The sequence below is a fragment of the Benincasa hispida genome, chromosome 2 (genome assembly GCF_009727055.1).
Source record: "Benincasa hispida cultivar B227 chromosome 2, ASM972705v1, whole genome shotgun sequence".
In the NCBI taxonomy this organism is placed as follows: Eukaryota; Viridiplantae; Streptophyta; class Magnoliopsida; order Cucurbitales; family Cucurbitaceae; genus Benincasa; species Benincasa hispida.
This window is the reverse complement of record NC_052350.1, coordinates 1,094,940-1,107,098: the sequence shown is the minus strand read 5'-3', so window position 1 is coordinate 1,107,098 and position 12,159 is coordinate 1,094,940. Positions and strand designations below refer to the sequence as shown.

Here is a 12,159-nt window from a genome sequence, read left to right as displayed (position 1 = left end):
CCTGAAACATAAATTTCGTCAATTTCAGCATAACTTAACTAATAATTTGTGCATATATCATCAACAAAGACATCAAATGTTAGAATCTTCTAACCTCACATGTTGCTGAACTGATCAAAAGGAAAACAATAATAAAACATAAACTCATACAGTGACACACTTTTGAAACGGTATGAAATCAACCGTCATCAAATAGATAAGATACGTAACCTAAATGGAAAAAGTAAGAAATACAAGTAGTCAAATACTTGTATTTTTTTTTAGAGTGAAAGATCGAACTATCAACCTTTTAAATGATAATTTGTATCTCATTTACTAAGCTACGTTCGAGCTAACTTCGGTAGATTCTCTTACAAGTCATAACTAGGTTAAGTGATGTAATATTGATATAAAAAGAAAAAGAAAAAAAGGAAAATATGGGAGGTATCACAATCAAGAAGATTGGGAAAAAGATATGGGTTTGGAAGGGAGAGGGTTGGTTGTGTTGTAATGGCTAATGGGTGTCACTGTCCTAAGCCACCAACTATGGGCTCACTCCTCTCTCAGGCCCAGTCGGTTGGAATGGGGACACTCACATCTCCTTCTACTTGGGCCCACTTGTCATGTGATTTTTGGGCCCACACTCTTTCTAATATCCCAATATTCCTATAAATAATAAAACGGGAAATTGCTAAAATACCCCCGAAATATGGTGGTAGTTATCATATAAGTATTAAAATTAGACCATCAAACTTATAATTGTTGTATAAATCTGATTTTCAAGTGATAAAAATTGAACCTTCAAATTATAATTGCAAGTTTGAAAGTATAATTACAACTATTTTTAGAAGCAAATTAATTATGATGTGTAATTTGATTTTGGCTGACTTGGCTGTTCTTCTTTTCCAAGAGCCAAATGTCTAGCCCTTCAGATTTTATGGGTCACTGGTCTTCAAGTTAGGACAAGCTTCTTGATTTAGGGTAATTTTAATTTTATTTTGGTTTTTAAGAAATTCATAATAACTCATTTTAGCATTTGATTTCACATTTTCTAGAGTGGTTTTGAATTATTGATCTTTATTTTAAACGTGATCTTGAAATTATCAAATTATGAAGGAAAATGTTTGCGAGTGTTTGGGACCTGAGTTGGTTATTATAATATATGGGTTATAATACTTTGTGTTTGAGATACAGTGGGTTATAATAATTTGTGTTTCGGGCGCAAACTATTTTAGTATGAATAGAAAATAGTAAACAGTGTAATAAAGAAAAAGAGATGGACGGAAAATAATAAACACTACAACAAGTAGCCAGATAGATCTGAAATAACAATAATATAGTTAATTGTAGCCAACAAGTTGGTGGCCAAAACACCTCTTATGTGTTTTTTTTCTTTAAAAAATAATTGATGGAAGAACCCTTTAAAGCTTCTAGACCACCCTCGAACATCACTTTTTAAAAGGGAAGTTTTTTTTTTTTTTTCTTTTTTTCTTTTTGATAATATCTAGGATGGGGAATTGAATCTCAAATCTCAAAATTGATAGTTCAATTTTATGATAGTTTAACTATATTCGATCGTGTCAACATTTTTAAAATCACTCTAAAATATATTTTAGTTCATTTTATTTCTAATTTGGTATTTATATCTTTAATAATAAGTTGTTATTTTATCAAACAATTAATGTCAAAATCCTAAAGAGACATAATAAAATGAAATAGACTTAAAAACTACATTTTTAAGAGGTTGAACTAACTTGCCTATATTTATCGAAAATTGCTTCTAAAATTCTATTTTTAAATAACAATTTTTTTTTTTAAGGATACTTTAGGAAAGTCGATCTTCACGATATAATTTAATTTGGTAAACTTTAAATATATCATAGTTGGATAATGACCTTTATGAATTGAGCATGGTGTTGAAAAATACCAAAAAAAGAAAAAAAAGAAAAAATTGAATTGTGAATTCAAACATAGTTTAGTAGCTATGATATTAATCCTAATTTTAAATGTTAATAGATTGATCCTCACATGGCATAATTAGACATTTTATTTAAAAATTTAACAATCAAAGTTTTTCTAAACAAAAAGACATTGACCCTAATTACAATACTAACTTTCCATCAAAGATGAAAATGATATAGTCAGAAAAATTCTCGTTCTACATAAAAGAACTCTTTAGAAATGATATCAAAGCTGCAATAAAGTGGATAGTTTTGTTTTCTCTTTCAAGATGAGAAACAAAAATCCTTTTAACATTTATAAAAGATGCAACAAAAAGAATCTTACCAATAAAGATACAAATTCATTCTTTATTAAATAAAAGTTACATATTATGGTGCTTAATTTGACTTTCCAAACGTAGAACCCAAATAAAATAATACTATTCACTAAAAATAGTAAAACAAAGCATTAATGGATACAACTTTTTTGCATCATTATTAATTGCCCTTTGACCATAATTATACACTTTTGTGTAGAAGAAATTACCCCATCATTTAAGTTTATTCCAAAGATGCATCCAATTAATTAGTTGTGCTTTACATGGTAATTAGGACATAAATTAATTACAATTTCTTGGTCCCCTTAATTATTTCCTCACAACAAACTTCAATTAGAGACCAATGTTAATAATTTACCTTAATTCTCATTCATTTTCACAGAATTCTAGATAAGCTTAAGTGTATAAAAAAAAAAGAAAATTATTTTATTTTATTTTTAAAAATATATATATTGTTTTGAAGATGTTAAGATAAATGATTCGAAAAAGAGGCGTATAAGTTGAAATTTTGACTTTTTGATTATTGATGTATTTTTTAACCAATTAAGTTATAATTTTTACTTTTATTTAAAATTGTTTTGAAATATATACACATATTAATAGATGATTTATGGATGGAAAAAAAAGACTAAATTGGTTTTTTCTTTTCCAATAAATTCAAAATCCATCTAAAATATTTGAAAATTCAAGAAAAGGGAAAAAGGAAAAAACATAACAAGTACAATAAAAAAAAAAAAAAAAAAAAAAAGGAATGTGAGCTAAAAATAAGAAATAAATGAACAAAATATTTTCGATTTAAATTGAATAATAAAAAAAAGGGAATTTCTGTCGAAACAAAAATAAAAAAGGAATTAAACATGAGGGAAAATTGTACAATAGTACAAATACTGAAGTACCAAAAAATGATATTCGTGAGAAAGGAAATTAGGGGAAAAAGAAATACTCGATAGGAAATTAGGGTTTCCGATAGATCCGGGAGCTCGGTTAGCAAAAATCCAAAATCCAAGCCGTCGCCCTTTTTTTTTTTTACACTTTTTTTTCCCTCTTCCTTATTTATTTATTTATTTATTTTTCTTCGAATTTAGGTCAAGTCGATGTCCAAACCCACCAACAATTCTAAATTCATATTTAGAGTCAATTTGAATCGACTTTCTGAATGTATATAAAATTATTTTTTTAAATATAAAAAAAGGTTATAGACACGTAAAAAGTCAATTCAAATATATTATTATTTTTAATTAAATTATATAAAATAACGCTAAATTTTCATAGCGGTCATGATTCAATTCAAGTCCTTCACATATTTTTCAAACTTGATTGGTCAATCGAGAAGTAGAAAGACTTTGATGATTCATAATAATATCTAATCCCTAGTTCCTCGATAGTATACTCCCCAACGACCTTTTCTTTTTTAAGTATTTAACAATATTTTATGCTATAGTGCTTCAACTTAAAAAAATATATATTGACCACTAAACTTCTAAATTGTTTAAAAAGTACCATCGGAACATTTTTTTTTTTTTTTTTATCATTAAAGAGAAATTAACTTGATAGCTGATTGTAAGAATTGAACATACTTGATATCATTTATAACTCTCAATTTCATCTCTATAAAAGATTATGATCGTTCCTTTTATTTATTTCAACTCAAAATATACCACTGACATCATTTATAATGTCATTGACATCATTTGCGAGATATTTTTTTTAAAAAAAAAAAAAAAATTCAAAACATCAAAGTTAAAATGAAAATTTTCAAAATTTAAAAGCACAATTGAAACACACCACGTAGGTGTAATTTGACCTTTATTTTTCCTTTTAACAAAAAGTGCATAGTTTTCTATTTTGATATTTGGATTCAATCCTTTTATTTGTAAATAAAAACCACATGAAATTAGCTATATCTATATTTTGGACTAAAGATTTAGGAAGGATATATATATATATATATATATATATATATATATAATCTTACTAAAAATAATTTAATTAAGCAAATATGAAATATAATTTATTTGAATTAGGGATTATTTCTAATAATATACATCTTTTTATCTTTTTAAAGTCGAATCTTCCATATTGTTTATGCCAAATTTTGGTCAAGGGATAAAAAACGCACAGCTAAATTTCATGTCAAATTTATAATTTGGGGAACAGGGACCTGCAAAACAAAACTTTGATCCCTAAGTAGTAAGAGAATTATAGAATGAATAAGAAATAAGAAGTTTAAGATACCTCAGAGTCATCATGGTCTATTTATCGGGGATTGATTTAAGGTCAATCTTTAATCTTACTAGGATTAAGTTATGAGATTTAACCTTCCTAGGATTAGGATATGGTTTTTTTTCTAATCCCAAACAAGTTAGATTAAATCATATCTCGTATCTTTTTATTTTGATTTATCTTAATCTTGATTCTATTTTGTCTTATCATGATTTTGAGTTTTATTTTGTTGGGTCAAAATTCACCCGCAACAAATTGTCACTCATATAAAAGAATTATATAATTCAATTAACATGGTTGAATAAAACATTGATTGAAATATTTGGATGGTTAATAAAACTTAATGTGTGTATTGTTTGGAGGTGCACATTTAGAAATGGACAAAAATGTAAAATAGCTATCAATAATAATGCACACAAAATTGTGTATATGTATATGTCTTTGTCTTCTTAATAGTGAAAGAAATTTGGTCCCAAAGACAAAGAGGCCACTAAATGGGAAGGGCATGTGATTTTTTTGTTGTTTTTTTACTAAAATCTCTCCTCTTCTTTAATTTCTTTCTCTTTGTTGTATTAATAATTCAATCTAACTAAGCCCACTTCTTTTATATATATATATATATATTCTTCTTTTTTTTCCCCATTTCTTTTCATTTTAATTATGTCTTCTCTCTCCCCCCTTCATTTTCTTCAATCATTTTTCCAAATCATGGGGCTTTTTTTAAAAAAAAAAAATTATTTCAAATATAGATTTTATTAATTTGTATTATGTTTGAAAAATTAGAGATTTGGGATTTCTATCAATTTTAATAGTTAACTAAAATTGGGACTGCAAAATTCTCACTTTATGTTTGTGATTTACTTCCTACCAGCTATTTTGGGAGATTTCACACACTTTTAAGGTAAATATTTTTTTTACCATTAATTTAAAAAACCAAGTAAAATTTTGAGGACTAAAAAAATAACTTTCAAAAAGTTTTTTTGTTTTTGAAATTTGGCTAAGAATTCAACCATTGTACTTAAAAAAATGTAAATCATTGTAAAAAGTGTGGATGAAATAGGATTGATTTTTTAAAAACAAAAACAAAAAACCAAAGGGTTACCAAACAAGACCTTAATGATTGGTTTATAGGTTGTACCTTTGGGGATGGAATCATACAATCGGATAGCAATTCGTCGGTTGACTAGAGTGGATGATGCGTTAACCCCTGTAACATTGTTAGGTGAGGATATCCTATTCTTGGAGCAGCATTGTCATATTCAGTTTTGCCGCATTCGATGTTGTCGAAATGTGGTGGCATATAGGGTTACTGCATTGAGCAACAAATGGGTATTAGTCTCATTGTTGGTAGGATAACTTCTCAATATAACTTTGTCACTTAGTGGAGGTTGATCTGGCTTCAAATCCTTTGTAATTGTTTGATTATTGTGGTTCTAAAAAAAATTGTTAAAATAATCTAATATTTTAGCCTTCATTTTATTTTACTCTCTCTATATATACATATATATATATATTATATATATATATATATATATATATTATATACTTTAATCTTATACTTATAAGTTATAACAAAGCTAAAATAACTTTTCATAACAAAAATAATTTGATCTCTATGGATATTCCTTTTATAAATTTTGAATATATATCCGCATGGTGTATTTTGTAAATTATTATTATAATTAAATCGATATTGATAACATTTAACTTTAAATTAACTGAAGCTTAAATTTAAAGTACAATAAATGTGGACGATTGAAAATAAAGTGTAAGATTAAAATGGAATGAAAGATAAAGTTAAAAAAAAAAAAAACTAAAATGATAATTTAATTCTGTTTAAATCATTGAAATTTTTATTTTAATTTGAACTTTAATTTGAGGGTTTTTTTTCTAAAAAAAAAAAAAAAACCAAGGTGATCGGAATCTTTAAATTTCTTGAATGGTATGACTCAGGAATATAGATTCCAACAATGCCTTTCAAAATATATATATAATAAAATTAGATTACGTAACATTTTAGTGTTTCAATAATTTAATATTTAATTTTATGATTTCAGCTTATAACAATTTAACATGTTCTGTTGTTGTACAATAAGTTAATTTATATTGTTTTGATTTTTTTTTTTTTTTACACAAAGAGTTGATATTAAATGTTAACTTTGATTTTGATTTGAAATACTTAATTTTATTATGGAGAACAAAATTTAGATGTTTGAATACTTTATATTACTATAAAACAAACAGAGTGATATAAATGTCGGTCTAAAAAACGATTAAAGAGCATTAAATCCCTAAAATTATATTTTAGATTAAATTGTAAATTTGATAAATAATCTAGATAAAGTTAGTATATTATCCATTTAGTTTATAATTAGAATTTATATCCTATAGATTGATAAAAATTCTCATAATAGTAGGATTTTATCAACTATAAATACTATTTACGAGATTTTTATCAAATCACATGAACTAGTGGTGATCATTGAAACTGTTAAAATCGAATCGAATGCTAAATCGAACCGAAACCGAATTAATGTGGTTTGGTTTGGTTTTATATATTTTTCATACCAAATTACTGCGGTTTTGGTTCGGTTTTCAATTTTGAAACCGAACCAAATCGCTTTTTTAATAAATATATTAATAATATATATATAATTTAAACAATTTGAAAAAGCATAAAAAATAAAACTAAAAAAACCGTAAAACCGAATCGAATATATGATACGATTTGATTTCATAAATAGACTTTTAAAATTTGTAGTTTGATTCGATTTGAGTCCAAACCGAAACCCTGACATAAACTAAATTTAAACTTTTTCTGGAATCATTCAAAGTAAAGTTATAATTAACATATATTTTAAAACGCTTCAAAATGTGATTTAAATAAATAAATTAGGACACATCCCCAATAAATAAAAGGTCTAAATCTAGATGAATTATAAAGGTGATGGACACAATGGAATGAGTTGGAATCGCAATTATGGCAACTGATTTGTCTGTGGGAACCGAAAAAACTGAACTTTAAATATTTTATTCTATTTTTTAGAAAAGAAAACACATATGTTAATAATTTTCAAATTTTAAAAAGGGAAAGATTAGGTAGGGGAAATTACAGTGAAGGTCAAAAGAAGAATAAATGATCAACAGAAAACGTAAGAGTAGAAGGCAGGGCAATTACGTAATTTGATGGGAATTCAAAACGTCGCCGTTAGGTCGGCTTTGCATTGAATAAAATGAGTGAAAGGCGTCACATTGTGCACATGCAAGCCAAGCCTTTTCCACCCAATTCCCAACTTTGAATAATAATAATAATAATAATAATAATTATCATTATTATTTTAGATATTTTTATATTTTAGATATTAAACCAAATGTTTATCCATTTTCCACTTTCCCATTTTATTACATTTTTCTTTAAATAATTTTATGGGTCTCTATCATTTTATTTAAAGAATTCCTTATATGAAATCTTATTAAATCATCAATTGAACCAAAAAACTTAGGCATCCAGAACATCCTGCTTTGGTACCATATTAAATTATCAATTGACCAAAAAATTTAAACTAATAGATAAAGACAAATTTGATTACGTATCGCTAACACAATATCACTTCTCCCTCGACCAAAATAAAAGTTTTGTTATTATTGTTTTATTGAATGAGTCTATTTTTTACATTTGATTTTATTTTTCCAAATTCAAAAATAAATTGGGTAAAAATTAATCCCATTAGATTATAAAAATAGAACTAATAGATAGTCCTGTATCCAACAACAATAGGGACTGAATTTAGAAGGCACAACAATTACAAGAAAACTGTATATATATATATAGGTATTTAATATATGGCTTCCTAAATTAGGAGCAATCTTTCCTCTAGCTCCATTCTAACCAAAAATAATATATCAATTTACCATTGTATACAGATCACTTATTCATAATATTTCAAATTCAATTGTGTAAATAAAACAATTTATGAAAGAAAGGTAAATTTGCCATCACCTTTTTTTAAAAAAATAAAAATCTATATCGATTTAAAATTTTTAATTCTCACAAGTATAGCAATTTACGCCCCTTCCTGTTCTTTTAAATATAATGTAGTATGAAACTTATAATCGTTTTAATTAAACTCATTACACGTTTGGTAGTGATTTTGAAATGTTAAAAAATCATTTTTATTGTATTTAAAATTACACTTCCAAATATATATTACAAATAAGACGAATAATTGTCTAAGACGTAGGAACAAAGTGTAAATTAGTATCATTATTAAAAATAAAAAAAAAAAGGGAAAAAATGACATTGACATGTGTGACAAAAATATTTAGATCTCAATTTTTAGGAAATTTTGGGGAAAATATTGATTTTGATAGAAATAAATAAGAAAATCAATAATAAATTTAAATGAGTAAATAAACCCACTTTTTTTTTTTTTTAATGTTTCATCCAATATTATATCTACGTTAATGATAGTTGGAAATAACGGTGACGCTAATATTTTAATCTGAAATTTCAGAATTATTATATCATATTATATAATTATATAATAGAAAAAATCTGCGAACTTAACAGGCCAAGAGCTTATGGGCCGAGCGGAAGAAAGAGAAATGAAAGGCTAGGCCCAAATGAGTTTACTGGCGAAATTAACGGACCAAGAGTTTGGGGGTTTAATATTCTAGAGAGGGGCGGCGCGAACGCAAGCCCCCACTGACACAGATTATTACACGAGCTCTACCACTATTGATGACCACCACTCTTGTTCTAGTAAATGGTTATAATATATTAATCTTTTTAAGAATTTTTTTAGAAAAAAAAAAAAAAAAAAAAAAATTGTTTTGAGAAACCAGGTCGTATCCCATTTTTCAAACTTCTTAGGTAATAGGTATATTTTTCTCAAATTTTTAACTTCCAAATTTGTAAATTTGAAGTTCTACCGGTAAAAAACAATCATATAATACCCAATTGATTGTCTTTTTATAAATAATTAAATCAAAATACAATCATAAATGTTAAAGAGACCAAAAATCGTAGTGAATAGGACATCAAATTAATCTGCCACTTCACGTTTCCTTTTAAATGACTAGTGACAATCACAAATTACATTCTTGTGATGTATATAATTTGTAGGGACAAAACTGGAACATTTTGTAAGTACCAAGGTTGAAAGTCATTATCATATATATGTTCCAAGAAATGGTATTAAAAAAGCATTTTTAAACAAAAAGAAAAAAAAAAAAACTTTTTTCTTTGAACATTTAGAAAGTCATTTCAAATAAGTAGTCGACTTCTAAACAAATCAAGTCAACTTCATCTACAACCTCGATCATCTTATCAAGTTGCATCAATGTCAACCTAAGACGTACAGAATAAAAAAACCATAATAGTGCAAGCAGAGGATGTTGGCTGAGCAAATTTGATGGCATTTTCAATATAAAGATAGGTCCATCATTGGCAACCATTTGATGAGCTTATTTATTGCAAGTTCGCATGAAGATATCAGACTTTCTCAAACAAAAAATTTCAATAGAAATCCATTTTTCCTTCCATCTCAAGTGGTTTTCAACCCCAAACTGAGAAAGAATGATACTCAAAACACACAGGATGATTGCTAATTTAACTCGATAGCAGTAAGTAGTAACACCAAAGTGAAGAACAAAAGTATCTCATCATCATCTCATGGTTCTAAAAAACACATTTTTCTTCAAAATGAAGCCACCAAATTTACTGCCAAAAGGAAGTTCTGGTGTATTCAGGCATGTAGCCAACACAAAAGATGTTAGACGTATATGTACATCCATTGCTTTTTACTGCACAAGCAAAATATAAACTGTAAAAGAACGCTGGTGATTATCTGCGCATTTCGCTTTCTAAGCTTTCAGACAGCTTCTTCTTCCCCTCCTCCTCTTAACTGTTGGATTGCATTATACAACTTCCTCCGAGACCCAACAGAGAATATACCAATCTCTTTAAGATCTTCAATAGTCAGCAGTGGCAAAGCCTCCTCATCCACCTCATGCATCTCAAACACACCAGCATACTTGCCAAATCCAACCTCCTCTAACCATTTACCAACAGCATTCGTATCATCATCTTCTAATCTCATTTTATCCTGCACATTGCCAGATTGACGTCGGGCCTTCTCACCAGTGAATTGTGCACCATTGTTTATCTCACACTCTTGACGCATTGGTTGATCGATGCCGCATTCCTCTTTACTAGTAGTTGGTGTCTGGTGATCAGAGGAGTCACCAAAACCATTAGCAGAATTACCTGTCCCCTCACATTCTTTCTCATTCATTGAGCAATCGTCCGAGCTATGTTTCGAGCTCCAACTGCCACCAAGAATGGCATAACCAACGTTTTTACTACGTCCCCGACGCTTCTTATCTCTACATTTCCTAGTCACGTCACTAAACTTCAGTCTGGATTTGGTCATATCAATTAACTCAACTGAAGTTGGGCATTCCAAGGGGAGTTCTGAAGAATTGGGGTTATTTTTGTTCTCTTCATTCTGCTGCAATTCTGTTGAAATTTGTGGAGACATACCCAACTCAGAGACTATAAGCTTGGGAGATGATGGCTCCAATTCTCCAAAAACGATGGGGTTATTATCTTCATCACCCACAGTCTGAACTAAATCATGTTTCCACTCCTTATGAGCTAACTTTTCTCTTGTGCTATGTGAAAACCCACAGGCCCAAGCTGCAGAGATGTCACCAATTTCCCCTAGCCTAACATTTGGACGCCTCTGTCTCTTAGAGCTCATCGCATTCATAACCAACATGATTCCTAGAAAACCAAAGAACAAAACTTACACAAAAACCCTAAAAAAGGAACAAAAATTGAGTCTCAGTTCCACTTCGATTCACACTACATTAGCTTCAGATAAATCACTCAGCATTCAAAAGGAACACACATGATGAAATCCCAACATCGGGAAATGGGTAATTTGCAGCAAGAAATAGAATCAAACGAAACATTCCCAATCCGATAAGAAATGAAAATCCCAGAAATGGTTTAAATCGAAAGGAAAAATGGAAGAATCGAACCTCAAATCGCCGAGAACTTCCACCACAGAGTGAAAACTTGAGTGTGTTTCTTCAGTTGCACCACCGATGATCCTGAATTTCTGTCCACAGGAACTCGTTGGATTGGATTAACAGGACTTGTCGCTGTACGACAACTTGTACGAATTCGATCCAAAGGACGAGAGAGAGAGAGACACACACACACACACACACAAATCAATGGGAAAATAAAGAAGAAAGATCCAATTCACAAGTGGGTTTTGGCTAATTTTGCTCTTTCTCTGGGATTATAAGACGGATTCAAGAATGGGAAAAAGGGGGGAAAGATTGACGAAGACGCTTTGAAATCGAAAGATTTCAATTGGGTCAATGGGAAAGTATTGGGTACATGGTTGTGTAGTGGGGTGCGGCGTAAGATGGGCGTGGCGTGATGTGGTTGGAGAAATGGGAAGGTTGCAGAGAGAAAATGGAAGAATGGTTAACAGAGGATGGTTTTATGGGGAAGACAAGACAAGGGTGAAGCAGATTTTTAAAGAGGAAACAGTGGGGAAAGGGTGGAATTGGAGAATAATTGGAAGAGGAGGAGGGAGGAAAGAAGGGGATTGTCGTGGAAGGTTCTTGAAACTCCCAATGGATAAGTATGAAGAACATTG

At 28.9% G+C, this 12,159-nt stretch overlaps 1 protein-coding gene across 2 annotated transcripts; it reads right to left on the bottom strand.

Moving 5' to 3' along the window:
• Nucleotides 1–10,113: 10,113 nt before the first annotated feature.
• On the bottom strand, nt 10,114–12,159 carry LOC120071569. Of its 2 annotated transcripts, none has more exons than XM_039023906.1 (2): nt 11,528–12,159; nt 10,114–11,302 (listed from the first exon to the last, which is right to left on the bottom strand). In XM_039023906.1, the coding sequence occupies exon 2, from the start codon at nt 11,260–11,262 to the stop codon at nt 10,354–10,356; it is 909 nt and encodes a 302-aa protein (XP_038879834.1). In that variant the 5' UTR covers nt 11,263–11,302; nt 11,528–12,159; the 3' UTR covers nt 10,114–10,353. The 2 variants fall into 2 exon arrangements, with proteins under 2 accessions (XP_038879834.1, XP_038879832.1); XM_039023904.1 differs by having other exon boundaries at nt 10,114–11,267; nt 11,528–12,157.

Excerpts from the sequence above, each read along its gene's own strand:
- LOC120071569 (XM_039023906.1), bottom strand. The coding sequence starts at position 11,262 with ATGTTGGTTATGAATGCGATGAGCTCTAAGAGACAGAGGCGTCCAAAT.